Source organism: Aspergillus lentulus, assembly GCF_001445615.1.
Source record: "Aspergillus lentulus DNA, contig: Alt01, strain: IFM 54703, whole genome shotgun sequence".
NCBI lineage: Eukaryota > Fungi > Ascomycota > Eurotiomycetes > Eurotiales > Aspergillaceae > Aspergillus > Aspergillus lentulus.
The window spans coordinates 3,384,957-3,400,015 of NW_028322123.1; the positions used below are offsets into that span (position 1 = coordinate 3,384,957).

The following is a 15,059-nucleotide window of genomic DNA, read 5'->3' on the forward strand; positions in this document are numbered from 1 at the left end:
CAATTTTTGTCCCTCGCACCAGAACAGATCAGTCCAGCAATCTCCACATCTCCGACCTACGCCGAATACCGTTCGTCAGAGAACTGCCTGAGGGGATTCTGCTCAAAGTGTGGGAGTTCGCTGTTGTGGAGGAACGAGGAGCGCCCAGAGGAGATTGATTTGTTCCTAGGGACAGTAGACGAAGAATGGTTGGTGGGCGAGAGAGTGGACAGTTCAAAGAGCACTGGCAATACTGTCGGGCCTACGAGAAAAGGGGGCGTTGGAAAGACGCTGGGTATCCCAAAGGACGGACAGTATTATTATGAAAACGTGATTACCGGAGTGACGGATGGTCTTCGTGGAGGGAAAAAGTATCTTACGCACCCGTCGCAAGGGGATGGCTTTGACTAATCTAACTGAGATGGCCGTGTGGAATGTTTGCTGTCGTGCTATGGAAATGTCAGCTAAAACATGAATTAGAAGGCAGTTTCATGGGTATCATGATGACACAACAAGCTAAGGTAGTATATTGCAAACACTTGCCATGCCCTGTGTACGAGATGGAGTACTCCCGTAATATCTCCATGCGGGTGAGTCAATATAGCTGAGCTTATCGGGGGCGACCCTGGCAACAAGGCTGTATTGCTCATGAAGCATTTGCAGCCATGAAGTCGATGTGCCGCAATGGCAGGAGAGGTGATTGGGACTCTTTCTTCTGTTGAGATTTGAGCTCCGCGATGTCACTTCAGCAGATGGAAGGAGAGGTTATAGATGATCAGAGCCATTCGATACTGTGAAGATCGTCCACATCAACTGAAGTGTTGGCTGCTTTTGATAAGCCTCCCAACCAGTATGACAGCTAAGCTAAGTTCTGATATTCAGAGATACCTGATCTCTAGATTAATGCTTAGTCTGATTGCCGAAATATAAAGTCAACTGCAAAATGATAGATGAAACTTGTTTCCCTAACATAATATGCCATTAGGTCTTTGCTGGACGTCGTAATATTATACTACTGTCGGGACTGGATTGACAAAGCAAATCTCTTCCACTCACGCGGGCCAACAATTCTGTAAAGTCATTTGCGTGTCTGCAGTACAGGGGTCATATATTGCCCCGGAACCTGGAAGATTCGAGTCCGGCCGGCAGACAAAGGGGAATGACAGAGAGACACTTGCTACCTATTGGACTTTCCACTGTGCTCGACACTATTGTTCATGATCTGCTCCTGAGGTTATTCTTATCATGGTGCCAAGCGGAATTTGGTGCCCCGGATAGGTTGACACGGAATGGTTTGTAATCATCCCGAAGCCGCAAACCATGCAGATCTATTGTTCTTTGGGTCCGGCACTGATGAATGATTTTCAATTGGTCAAGCTGGGTAAGGCCTAATGAGGTGTAGGACTTCCAGAAGCTTGTCACCTATGGATGTAATGACTAATGAACTACCAAACAACTCGAAGCCTGTGGCGAGGGGCCCTATGTAGCTAACAGGTTCCCTACCGCCCACCCTATAAGTAGCTGTATATAAATCGCTCACTTAGATATTATTCTACAGTTGTTGGGCTATAGTGATAATACTTTTTCTGGCTTCCAGGTGGCTATCTACAACATCAACTGCACTATGGCTCAGAAGACGGTCTTCATCACAGGTTGCAGCGAAGGCGGAATAGGTGACGCTCTAGCTAAATCATTCCACAAAAAGGGCATGCGAGTGTTTGCAAGTGCTCGCAATCTTGCAAAGGTTCAACATCTTAAGGAAATGGGTCTTGACGTCGTACAACTGGACGTCGCCGACGGAGACTCGATCAGAGAAGCGGTGGAGACTGTTAAGGCGGCAACTGGGGGAACTCTGGATTTCCTGGTGAATAACTCGGGTTTAGGTAAGTGAACAAGATTTCCAGCATTCAGTTATTCCTCGTGACAAGCTGATTATTCGACAGGATACAGTGCTCCCTTGTTGGATTCGGACGTGTCCGTAGCGAAGAAGATGTTTGATGTAAACGTCTTCGGTGTCGTTACTGTAACTCAAGCATTTGCGCCCCTTCTCATTGCCTCAAAGGGGACCATTATCAACATCGGGTCCGTGCTTGGCAAAATGCCACTCCCATGGCAAGGATACTACAACGCAAGTAAAGCCGCAGTTGCTCTCATCACCGACCAAATGCGCATTGAGCTCTCTCCTTGGGGAGTTAGAGCGATCCTCGTCAATACCGGTGCAATCAGAACAAAGTTCTTCGATAATCTTGCAAACACCCCAGTCCTCCCAGAAGGTTCCCTGTACTATCCTGCTAAGGATGTGATTGAGCCAGCATTAGCTGGAGCCGGGGTGGAGAAGAATGCCATGGATGTCAACTCGTATGCTGAGGCTGTTGTCAACAACGCAACAAGATCCAGCCCTAAAAAGCATCTCTGGATTGGAGGAGCGGCTCTTCTGACCTGGTTGGCTTCGACTTTCGGTTGGTCAACCATTTGGGTAGGATCATTCCCCTTATCCAAATGCAAAGGTCGTACTTTACTGAATTGACGCAGGACTTGTTACTTCCCTCTTTCATTAACTTGCCAGCTATAACGAACAAGATTCGCACCGCAGAGAAGGTGGAATAGGATCGCCGAAAGGTGGACATTTCAAAGTAGCCACCCATGTATTCATGTTGTGAAACCAGCCTGTCACTTTTTCCCTTTCTTTGTTTTCTTTTCTGACAAACCAGTTACTTATTTTGATTGCTTACAGTACAGGGGCCATATGCTTTGTCATTGCCTGCAACCGCTATACCGTAGTACATTGAATTAACCGTAAATAACCTTAAACTAACCCCTTCCACACATTCCCCATCCATACTACTAAACATAAACCTACCACCAGAGGAGACAAACATATAGTCAGAAACAGTTGTAGAAGAGCTGAACCTGGTACGTATTCTTGGCCCATGCTTAAGTGTGGGCCTGGCCTGACGTTATCCATGAATCCGATTATGATTACTGATCATCCCGCATTCTCCGCCACTTTTCGCGGGGGCTTGTCTCCTTTTCTCGTCGTCCCTACGAACGAAATCTGGTCTGTATACTGAGTCGGTTCTTTCTTACCCCGTCGGCCTTACATCCATCCGGCGTTGGAACGAGTGTAACCTTGCCCATTAGCAATATCACTGGCATACTTAGATATTGGTGTGCTGTATACAAATTTACTCAATCTCACCGTCCTGGACAACTTCCAATCTCCTCAATACCCTCTCCTCTTTGTGAAGCCTAGTCCAGCCTTATCTGCGCACGATCGTATAGCTATACATATCCAACAACCATGAAGGCCATAGTCACAAAACGGTCCCTGCCCAAGCGGTTACTCAGCTTTGCTCTTGGTAGTTCTCTTGGCGAGGGCGCGCATGTCACAGATATCCCAATCCCAGAAATCACAGACGACGAGGTCCTGGTCAAAGTAGGTGCGGTTGCGCTAAATCCAGTAGACTTCAAAGACATCGATTTCATTTCACCACGAAATAGTGTTGCTGGCTGCGACTATGCCGGGCAGGTGACCAAGGTTGGGAAGAATTCAGGACAACGTTGGAAAGTGGGAGACAGGATAGCTGGCTTTGTCCATGGCGGCTTGTACCCTGACGTTGGCTCATTTGCTGAGTATCTCAAAGTTGACGGAGATCTCGCCTGGAAAGTACCCGAGACGATGAGCTATGCTGAAGCAGCTACCTACGGAGTCCCAGCCGCGACGGCGATGCTTGCACTCGCCTATCTCGGCGTCTCCTGGACAGATATCGAGAAGGGTCGCGACCTCCGAGCCGATCAATCGCCAATTCTCATCTATTCTGGTGGTTCGAATGTCGGTCTCTTCGCGATCCAGCTAGCCAAGAGGGCGGGTCTAAAGGTTGTTGCAACAGCATCACCACGTTCCTTCGATCTTGTGAAGCGATACGGTGCAGATGCTGTTTATGACTACCGGTCTCCAGCATCTGCCGGTGAGATCACCAAAGCCTATCCAAACATTACAAGCGCTTTGGACTGTTTCTCGGAGGGCGGTTCCACCACCTTTTGCGCTAATGTGATGAAAACGGGCAAAGTGGTAACCTTACTTGACCAAGGAAAGTCGAATAAACCAGACATCGAGTATAAGTTTCTGATAGTATACACTGTATTCGGTCGGCAGTTCAGCGTTATGGCGCCACTTGGGCCTTCATTTCCGGTTGCTCCATCTGATCGCCAGGCTCTTCGCCAGTTTTATGCTGGTCTGCCAAGTTTGTGCCATGATGGTGTGAGACCACCACCCATCACAACCATACAAGGCGGGTTCAAGGAGATATTCGAAGGCTTAAACACCCTTCGAAAAGGCGAAGGTCGGGGTACGAAGCTTGTCGTGGAAATTCAATGAGAAATCGCTCTATCTTTGTCTCCTTCGTGATTGACAACATGTATATACCGGGGTCTGTTTGACTCTTCCATTCTTTTAATTTTTTTCGAAATTCATGGTCTTATTCGTTAAGGAAGTAGTATCGTAGAGGCGCTTTACTCGTCGTACGATACTATATAGCTATGATATGGTACTTAAGAAACTACCATGAGACAACTAGTCCTAGGACTGATCGTAGTGATGATAGGTGAAGACACAACTCCTTGATTGATCAGCCAGTATTGCACAACAAGAGCAACGTCCCAGCTATCCCAAGTGTATGAATCGGAGCCACGCTAGAGGCGTGCCTTTTGAAACATGAGGCTGGAGCCGACAGCTCCTTGTTGATGCTCCACCGGGCAGTTGCGCTGTCCAGCATCAAGCTCTCTCGTTACATGTCAGAATGCCGAATAGCACAGACAACCGTATAGGAGAAATTAGGCGGCCTAAACGGTAGAGCGATGCAAGTGGAATCAATGAGCTTGAGTTTTCCCGCATATGCAATCGGGAGGATTATTGCTCCGTCATGTTGTACTTGTGTCGGGTTTGGGCCAACTCAAATATCTGATTAGTGAACACCAGCATATCCTCGGCCGCACTGTAATGTACCGGTTGCGACCGTGCGAAGGCGGTTATTCAGTCTGATCCTAGCAAAATAGAAGTACTGCTCATAATGGGCCGTTATTCGGTAAGTGTAATCCGTTACCTTTTTTTCTTGTGGCTTAAGCCTAGCTGTATGGCGGCTTTCCGTTGCTCAACCTAATCTACTCTCTCTGCACTGATTGTGTCTAGGCTCTATAAGTTAAATTCATTCCTCAGTAGATTTCGTTGCACATTTCGTTGGAGACAATTTGCCTGTTGGCAGCCGGGATACACTTCAAGGTTCGTTACAAGCAGCCAACTTGTCCTCTCGCTCGCGCCTCCACCTCTCCCCCATTTTCCATTCAACCCAAATGAGCGGTTGGAAAAGGAGCACTACGCCAGTCACAATGAAGAAAGCTTTCATCACCCTTACGGCATCAATTAGTGGCTGGACGACACTGACACCCGCCGCGCCCAGCAGACAACGACACAGGTTGTTGAGGGCTGTCGCGCTGGCAGGGCGCTCAGGAAAGCAGTCGACCAGCAACGTCGAGTTGATGTTAAAGAGAGCCATGGCCGCGAATGCGATCAAGAACTGGAGGATGAGCGGCGCTGCCAGGTTCGGACCAAACTGGCGCCGCAAGTCGTTGAACTCGAAGCTTGGTCCGTATAGTGTTAGCGCGATGACGAGTGCGATGCTGAAAAGGGGCATGTAGTGTAGACGGGCCCGCACGAGAGGAAAGCCTCGCTGGCTGACAATTTTTACGTCGGGGGAAATGTTGTGGTCCAGTCTGTACCGCTCCTGTGCACGTCTGAAGCTTTGATCTAGGAGCCAGCCTGAGCTGAACGAGCCACAGATGCAGCCAAAGCCATTTGGTAAGAAACACAGACCGAGCTGCCACTCTGTAAGATAGGGGAAGCCGTACAACAGCATCGTTGTAGTCGAGGATGTCACCATGCTCCATGCGGTGTAGGCCACTGCGCCCCAGACGAGAAGGGCAGCGATATCCTTTTCAAAAATGTAGGCTAAAGGACTGGATGCTTTCTTCTTCAAGGGTACCGGTGGACGAGGACTCGATGACCGACTCGTTTCCCCGCTTACCTTCGACGCCATTGGTGGTTTGAGCATATAGATAAAGGGTTTGCTGAATCCCGATAGTGGGATGCTGCCGTTGCCCGTTATGCCACGATGAGTCTCCGGCAGAAAGATAAGGAGGGCGCTCAGGATGACCACGCTCAAGGCAAATAGCAGCCAGAAAATGCTTCTGAAACCCCACACGCTGTTCAGAGCACCTCCGATGACAGGACCAAACGCCTGGCCGGTCATACTGTTGACGTCAGTAATATGAACTACTTTATTTGGCATGTGGTATCAGCTGCACCTACCGCATACCGGCGTTCGCCCCCATGAAGCCACCACGCTCCTTTGAGGATGTAATGTCGGCGATGACACCGGTGCTGATGCTAATCGTGGCTGCAGATCCTGCAGCCTGTAGGCCTCGCAGGACCATCAGCATTGGATAACTGGACGTAAAAGCGAGAGCCAGGTTGGCAGCCGTGTATATAACGAGGCATATGGTGAACGTGAGGCGGCGGCCGCAGGTGTCTGAAAGTGTGCTGAAGATGGAGGGGGCAATCCCCTGTACAACCATGTAGATGGTGATTGTCAGCGCCACAAGGGATGCATTCACACCCAGATCAGTTGATATGGTTTCAATAGCCGGGAAATAGATGTTCGATGAGAGGGGCGATAAGGAGCCGGCTAAGGAGACAAAGATGACAATGTTCCATTTCTGCTTCTTTGAAAGAATGCGATGCGGCGGCCGTTTCCCCTGCTCTGGAGAGGCAGGTGGCTCAATCGATGCCTTTGGAGACTTATCCCCAGACATGGCTGTCAACTTGTGCTCGTTGGCTAATGACATGGAGAGGTGGATAAAGAATTTTCAATCGCCCCTGTTTAACAAAATCAAGAGTCGGGAGAGAACACAAACCTCTTATTATGAAGGTTTCCGTTGGTATATTCTACTTACTGCCTGCCTATTTTGGATGATTCGGCACGGTTTCCCATCTCCCCATCTTCCCTTCCTCCGATAAGATCGACAGTGATCTCCCCTCTGAAACATCAATGTGCATACTAATCTACCTAGGATATGATGATTATGATTGTGGAATTCTGCGAGTATTCCTGAACGGGGTGCCAGACATGTTTCCATGTGCCCAGTGCTCCAAGCTGATTGGTCACCCTGACCGTTGTATACCGCAGCCGCAGAAATCGGGAAAAAAAGCCACGCGGGCCCACCCCGAACCCGCTGTCGTGGGGATTTTGTCCCTAGTCTAGGGAACTGCCTTGGTTTCGGTTCTCTACCCTCAAAACTTCTTTGGATTCGGTGAAAACCGGGCCCGTTTCGGGTCGGGATGAGCGCCTGGCCAAGTCCATGCCCGGCAAATATCTAAAATGGACGTCACCTTGATTCCCAGTTGCAGATCAAGGTCGAAGAACCTAGTCGCCCAAAGGCTGGGATGACAGATCCAGCCCAAACCGAGAATGGCAGGAGGTAGACTTCGAGTACATCATTTGAGACCAGAGAGAATCTGCAGTATGCCAGTAGCCTCTACTGCTAGAAAATCATGGCTTTTGTATAAATGTTTTGACTCCTCACCTGGTAAACAAGTCATTAGGTGAGGGATCTTTCTTTGCAGATCACGAATATAGGAATGGAAGGATACTCTTCGATTCGGGGTTTGAATGATGTGTTGCCTGCAGACTAAGCGCTAGAAAGTGCATCCTGTGTTCGACTCGCTGTCTCAAATATCGATCCTATTCTGAGTCCAGCAGTGATCTACAGATGACATTGTCGACCCCTTCCTTGCGTCCCCACACAGGCCCAGTCTGGCAGACCATATTTTGACATTACACGTTCCAACAGGACTTTAGTTGCATGAGCTCTAAATTGAAAATGAAGATCTTTGAGCTTCTGCTCTTCAATCACTTCTTACATTAACCTATGAGGTAGCTTGACGCGGCGCATGCCTAAGGTACAACTAATCACAGGATAACCTCTATAGATATTTCTCTTCACAGACAACCCTGCACATGGCGTGCCTGCTACAAGGGAGCCTTGATGCCATAACTGGAGTTTCTTAGGATGAGTACTGCTCAAGACCTCTACAATTGGATCGGAACGCTGCATCTCAAGTCAATTGCTTCTATTCTTTGCCCTTTGCGAGGATGCTACCTACCTGAGCTCCTTGCCTTGCCTTCCACTTCCTTGATGATTGGTCTCATGCTATTCCATACTCGTAAAAGCGAAACACAATGTGACATACATTATTGATGCTACATCAACTGCAACGGGGCGCAGATCATAAATTACATGAGATAATGCACGGCAGGTCATGTTGTCACATTCACGCAGATCTAATGTTCAACGCAGAAAGTCAACAATTACAGAATACGTCTGGTAACATTTCAACATGGTTGCTGGAACCAAAAGAAGCTGCTAAGGATTAGGCCTTCTGTTCTAAAAAGACGCTGATATGTAAGGGTAATGCGGAGGACTCGCAGTGGTGCAAATACACATCACTGTCATACCTATTAAAGAACAGTGAAATATTTCGTACTGAGACGCATATAATCGCAGAGTAAGATCGAAGGCGGAAAGACGCTCTGGTCTATTTAGCCAATAGCGGCAGAAAGTCGTTAACAAGGCCTGCTGGCCCAATGGTAAGGCGCTTGACTACGGATCAAGAGATTGCAGGTTCGAATCCTGCGTAGGTCATTTTTTTGGTATTTTTTTTTTATTCCCCCATTCCGTTAACCGTCTAGATAAATGGCAATAAATACTCCGTAATTGTCGCATTCCCTTTATAATCGACCGACTTCTGATTACCGACTCTCAAAACCTCTCGCCGAAAAAGTCCCGAATCAAACTCCATTTTCATAGTCATACTTCGGATACCCATTCCCCTTCTTCATCATCATAGCCATTCCCTCTCCATTCTTACTCTCCTGCACGCTCATCCCCAGGATTTTCTTGTAGAACGGCACCGACCGCTCCCAGTCCATCGTAAACAACATACTCCGTCTCAGATACGGCATCGCATCGATAACCTCGCCCATGCACTCTACAAGCCAACTACCCAGACCCTTGCCCTGGTGACTGGAGAGCACGTAGACGTCGGTGATGTAGACAAAGGTGGTGTAATCTGTGATGAATCGGGCGATGCCGATGAACTCGGGCCCTGTGCTGGCCTTGTCTGGCGGGTCGGATGTGTAGTAGAGGCCGAAGCACATGGAGTTCTCAACTGATTGTTTCAGGATATCGAGGGGCAGTGACCTTGCCCAGTATACGTCGTCTGATGCGAACCAGTCGTTGAGGGTTTCGAGGGGGATTAGCGACGAGTCCGTTGAGATAAAGTATGCCCCTTTGGTCCATCTTTGGGTAGGCATAGGAGGTGTTAATTTGGTCATTGTGTTTGGATTGGCCACGACGAATTATGCTGAAAGACTGATCATTGGGAAATCCAGCTGCTTATAAATGTGAGAGTCGTGTTTATTCGGGATAGTGACTCATAGTCCTTGATTGGAGGGAAAGGCCGGCTTGGCAGATGTGGTGATATTCCGACTCGTATTTGAGATCACAATGCGGATCGTTTAAGGAAAGCATGTTGATATGTGGGTGTAAGAGACGATGACTCATAGTACTGGCCAATTTGTTTGATACGAAAGTTGTTATCATAGACGAATCAGTACTCTGTTGAGCGGAGATGTATAAATGGCAGGACTTCTCTATTGTACAAAACACCGGGTACTGAAGCCAGTTCCCAGCATGATTTGACTTGTTTTAATTCGTATCCTCATCGTCGCTCTTCCACCAGCGCCAAATTGTCTGGACCCAGAACCAGCTTTCAATAGTACCAAAGACACCGAGAATGACGAGGACAGCAGTCTTCGTAGTCTTGCTCAGACCGAGAGACTCGAAGCTGAAGGATGGGATTTCTTGATTCTGTGGATGAGTGCCTTGTGGCTGGCCTTTTTGCGAGCCGATATGTTTGTTTGCGACAGCAAAGTTGGTCGAGAAGGATGCGATGGGTTGAGGGCATCTGCGGAGCCCGTGTTGGCGGGGTATTATTCCATGATGGATGTTCGCATAGAGAGGAAAGATGCTGCGCCTGAACATCATGGGTAATACTAGTCTTCAGATAAAATTGGCGTATAAATAAATCTTAGAAGTATTTGAAATGGATGAAGAAGAAGACGAAGGAACGTTAAATTGATGTCGATGCTGAAGTCTCATGCTAAGGATGTCTCACATGCAGCGGGGTACTGCCCGCATTGATGAAAAATAGCACCAATCATGCAATCACTGCTAGTTGGATATTCTCGTATGAGAATATGCTTCGATTATCAACGGCCTAGTCGGAGACCTGGCTTTATGATACCATGCGGGCAATGCAACTACCAAGAGGGCAAGTGGAGAAACCGCTGCAAATCGCTGAAACTCTGACAGAAAGTCCGAAATTCCAGCTCATCGAGAGACTACCGTTGCTGGGATAAGTAGTGATCTGTCTATCACACAGACATGGCTGCACTGCAATGGGGATCTAGTATTGAATTTCTCCATCCAGACCGTGAACTACGATCGATATTGAGTCTCGGATTCCCTTCGAGTTCAACATCATCTTCACCGCACGCTCCGGAGCGGAGACTTCGGAAGAATGGTTCTTGTTAATGTATTTTGGACTAGATGTCGGTTACCTGTACGTGATATTCCTGCTAAGGACCGGTCGCCGCTCGTTGTGAGGTCCCTCGGGCCGAATATCAACGCGAAAGAAGTGAGATCTCTGCCAGGGCCAGCTCATTTTAGGTTAAACTTTAGAACTAGACCTTCGGGAGAACTATGAAATTGCAGGTATACCGCAAAACATATGCCGAGGAGGAACTGCAGGGTTCTATTTCTGGAATCCACCAACTTCTCTCGTCTTGAGGCTGGACAACCGGCATGATTTGGTAGATAGTATTGAAGACATAGTATCAGCGACAAGGTGCTATTGCCATTCGAGGTTATTTCCTACGTGGTAACTACATCAGATATGGAAGTCTGATATTGAGTCCTTGATCGAGCTCCTCGACAGAAGCCCTTCAATCCATGAGTTACATGGCGGTTACTCCAATGCTGCAGCACACATATATCTTTGCTCTACGGTGTGTATAATCCACAGACCTTTTAATCATTTGAATCGTCTCTCACTTCATATCCAGGGAGTGAATTCTGTGAAGCTTGACTCCTGTGAGATTGGAAGGTTGGTGCTTGAAGGTAACGAGGCATGTCAGCTACCCGCTTTCCAGGCGAAAGTAGAAACGAATCAAGGCATCACTTTATCCCTATCAAAGCAATTTTGAAATCTATCATTGATATTGCAGTGATGTATCCCAAGCGATTCTCTCGCGGTCAGACTATAAATAGCACGAAGTACGAGTTGACTTGTTTGCCATTCATAAGTAAAAGTTGGTATTCAGCGAGTCGACTACGTCCCTCCTCCAATAATTCTTGGGAACGGCGAGCCGTCTGCGAAAACTTCCTGGACGGCCCTCCAAAAGGCCTTAGACTCTGCACTCATACTTGATCTCATGAAGGATGTTGGACAGGCAGCCCTCTGGCCAATGCGATTGGCTATCGGCATACCGAGGCTGCGCACTTACAGCATCATTTACGAGTCTTGCTAGCGGGATATCATATCTATATAAACAGTGCGAGTCGCAGGACCATTTGCGCCAGAACAGAGACTTTCATTTTACTCGGATTACGCATTTTACTAATCAAGTGTCCAACAAATAAGCCCCCACATTGAAGATCATGCACAATCGGCGTCTGACGAGAGCATCCATTTTTGTGACCCGCTTCGAACAGCACGTCCGTGGACAACCATGTCTAGTCTGCTAAGCGGGGAGGCATATAAGACAGCAACCTGACCGAGCCACATGCTCCTCTAGCCTGTCCTGTTCCTGATGTCCGGGGGACTCTGCCTAGCCCAGAGCTTCGCCACCGTGTAAGCAGTGCAAGTGACCTTCAAAAGTTATTCTGACCGTGCTGCACAGACGCGAGTTTCACTTTCAGTTCCACCTTCTGTCCCGCCCGAAGAGCCTCGAGAAGGATGACGATACCGCCGGCCTTGTCACTTCTTACGTAAAGGTTCGTACGAAAGTTCTCGTCGAAAAAGATACTGATACCTCTAGTTCCGGCGCTGACGTGGCAGCCCGAACCGATTGACTCAACCAAGCGACAGGCGCATATCAGGAGACTAGTTGATAAAGGTCGGAAGAAAGTTGCCACATCATCCCAGATTATAAAGAGCTTGATGTTCTTATAACCTCCTGCCAGCCGGTCTGCCGCATCTTTACTTCCAGGCGTAATTAGAATCGACCCATTACCGCTTTGAGGGAGGTAAGCCGCCAGTCGTGCTGATGCCGTCGCGAGGGATTCATCCCTCTTGCATGCTCGCGTTGGATAGAATACCTCGATGTCGTCTGCTCTGCAGTGAGGAGCAATTGAACTAAGCTACCATTTTATCTAACTTCAACTTGAGGTTTCTTTTCTCTGAGGCAACCCTGACCCCCATACCACCTCCCTGGCACCGGTTTTCCAACAGTTGTAACTGGTGTACTCTCGTGAGATCTCGGTGCGAGAGGCTGTTCTGCAAACCCAAGATGTCCGCTTACCGAGTCCGTTGCCGCTAGAAGCACACCAAACTTGAGTTTCTCATCTCCCGCTTTATCCAATATTTCTTCCAAAGAAGCCAAGCACGCCCCCTTGATCGCAGGGCCATTGGGGCCCGCCACTGTAAGGGAATGAACCAAGCTGTCTCTTGTGAGACGTCCGCAAGCTCCGCTACTGCAAAGAGATAGATAGACCAAACACCCGAGACCGATGATAAGGAGGACGGCGACCGTGACGATGATTCGCGGCTTGTCGATTTTGTAGACGATTATGTTACGCTCATCTAGGACAGACATTGTGACGTTTAGTGCTTCTTGTTCCGGAGTACCGAATTTTGCGAGCAAAGGCGTGACCCAGAGCACTCGCTGCATATGTGACAAAAGATCCGACGGCATGACGAGCGTTTTATCCGTATCCGCGACCATGGTTCCCATCATAAACAGAGATTTACCAGGGTTAAGTCTGCCACGTATAGTGAGCAGTGCTTTCCCGGCAAATACTTCTAGAAAAGATCCGAATAGAGATATCACTCCACCAGCCGGTCCGTAGAATGAACCGGCCTTATCGAGGTCGCTGTCGACATTAATAAACTGATCTCTCAAGCAGGCGAGGTCGCCCATGCGTCCACTGCCGGCTGTAATAGGAGTGGCACAGCTTCCAATCGCGGTTTGAACCATGCATAGGTGCCTAAGGTAATGTGTGTTGTTGAACATGACGGCTTGCACTTCTACCCTTGATTTGGCATCCTGCGAAATTTCAACTCCGTCATACAGGACCGAGATATTGGATACATCTCGGAATTTGGTCAAATCGTACTTCGGATCACCCGAAGCGCGTTCCTCCGCGTCTGGATATCGGTAGGTGAAATTGTATAGGTCCCAGCCGCCTAGATTGGATTTGTTTCCAGGGACAGCTTCAATGTTACAGGTCACATCGAGGTACTTGACGGGGCCAAAATTTGCAATACCAGTAACGTTGGCATCTGTGTAACGAAGTCCGCTGTTCTCTCCCATCAGAGCTGCGACTGCTGACCTCCTCGATATTGTCGTCGGACCCGCTGCAAGCATTGCTGCTGAGTCGCTTAAGGCAAGCGATCCGTTAAACTGGGGGTGATATATCGGTAAACCCATAGGAATGACCTGCTTCTCTTGCCTGGCTGTAATGGCGGACTGCAGGACAGGCTGGACAGCAGAGGTTACGGCAAGTCCCAGGAAACCAATTATCCAGCCAGCCCAGAACAACGGATAGGCTAACATGCCGACTGCCAAACGCGAAGCCAAGTGCAGCGACTCAACCTTCTTTAACGGAATGCCTCCCTCCCCTCCCGTCTCAACACGCGGCTCTTCATTGGCCTTGGCCGGCGCCGCAACATTCTGCCACAGGTTCTGATAGAGCGCAATCCCGAGCAAAGCGGCGACAGACCCTCGAAGTACGACTGCTCCCAAAGCGACAAACGTCGGAGCATATTCATACCACTTATTGCTATTTGTGGGCTTTCCATCTGCGGAGAAGGCGATTGCGAGAACAAAGCAGATTCCGATAACGAGAGCGAACATTGCAATCCATGTCGCTTGTAGAACTTGCTTAAAAGGAATTCGCCCGTTTGCAGGAAGCTGTGTGAATAGGGCTGTGGTTGTTTGGCGGACGCGTTTTTTCTGAGCCATGGTGGTCAGTGGAATTTTGGTAAAAACGCCCTACCAAAGATTTGGAAGGGAACAGTGCTATCTTAAGGGAGTGGACAATTCCATTTTCGTTGTGCTTTCTTTTTTTTCAGCTGCAGGTGAGGTGAAACTCAATAATCTGCCCCAGAGCATACAGTGTGATTTGACTGTGTTTGATTGATTCGATCCTACGCCACTCATACTGCAGCCATCATCCTCACGGGCCAGGTGACTCCAAGTCTACAAGTAGTTAACAGTGCCGACGAGGCAACCAATGTTAGTATACTGACAGCAAACTTTTCCCCCACACTTGGTTTCACTACCTGCTACCACTCCCTCTGGTCTCTACCTCCCTAGTCCAGCCCCAAATTGAATGTTGTTTACCACCGGTTTAGTCTAGCTTGGGTAGCGCTGCTGCTGTAATGTATCACGTGACGCTCTGCAGACAGAGCAAGAGACAGCCAGGGGAGCTTACAGAAGCTGAGGAGAGCAGCAGGCGGCAGGGCACCAGCACTACGGGCGGCCCCGGAAGTAGACGCGAGCACAAGGAAGCAACACGGCAGCAAAGGGGGAGCTGGCCGCAGTCCAAACCCAGCCGGGGTTAGTGATGCAGAGTAAGTGGAGGAAGCAGCAGGAGTTTCGCGCCAGCAGGGAGTAAAAAGTCTCTTTTTAGCGCTATGACCTTCAGTTAAACTTTCCCAATCTTTTTGATCCTATTTATGT

The 15,059-nt window shown here is 48.7% G+C and overlaps 4 protein-coding genes and 1 non-coding gene across 5 annotated transcripts; 3 read left to right on the forward strand and 2 right to left on the reverse strand.

The window, feature by feature from the left end:
• Positions 1-1,603: 1,603 nt before the first annotated feature.
• Positions 1,604-2,586, forward strand: ALT_1035 (SDR family oxidoreductase; the record flags this gene model as incomplete). The annotated part of the gene is made up of 3 exons (XM_033564112.2): positions 1,604-1,862; positions 1,923-2,455; positions 2,512-2,586. 3 exons carry the CDS (start codon positions 1,604-1,606, stop codon positions 2,584-2,586), a joined length of 867 nt encoding a protein of 288 aa, XP_033420003.2.
• Positions 2,587-3,280: 694 nt separating this feature from the next.
• On the forward strand, positions 3,281-4,357 carry ALT_1036 (zinc-binding alcohol dehydrogenase family protein; the record flags this gene model as incomplete). Its single annotated transcript, XM_033564111.2, has 1 exon — positions 3,281-4,357. One exon carries the CDS (start codon positions 3,281-3,283, stop codon positions 4,355-4,357), a length of 1,077 nt encoding a protein of 358 aa, XP_033420002.2.
• An 895-nt stretch (positions 4,358-5,252) lies between these two features.
• Positions 5,253-6,879, reverse strand: ALT_1037 (MFS antiporter QDR2; the record flags this gene model as incomplete). Its single annotated transcript, XM_033564110.2, has 2 exons — positions 5,253-6,285; positions 6,344-6,879. The coding sequence occupies 2 exons, from the start codon at positions 6,877-6,879 to the stop codon at positions 5,253-5,255; spliced, it is 1,569 nt and encodes a 522-aa protein (XP_033420001.2).
• A 1,785-nt stretch (positions 6,880-8,664) lies between these two features.
• On the forward strand, positions 8,665-8,736 carry ALT_t014. The gene has a single exon. It is a non-coding gene; the product is annotated as a tRNA-Arg (tRNA).
• Positions 8,737-8,882: 146 nt separating this feature from the next.
• Positions 8,883-9,428, reverse strand: ALT_1038 (GNAT family N-acetyltransferase; the record flags this gene model as incomplete). Its single annotated transcript, XM_033564109.2, has 1 exon — positions 8,883-9,428. One exon carries the CDS (start codon positions 9,426-9,428, stop codon positions 8,883-8,885), a length of 546 nt encoding a protein of 181 aa, XP_033420000.2.
• Positions 9,429-15,059: the final 5,631 nt, after the last annotated feature.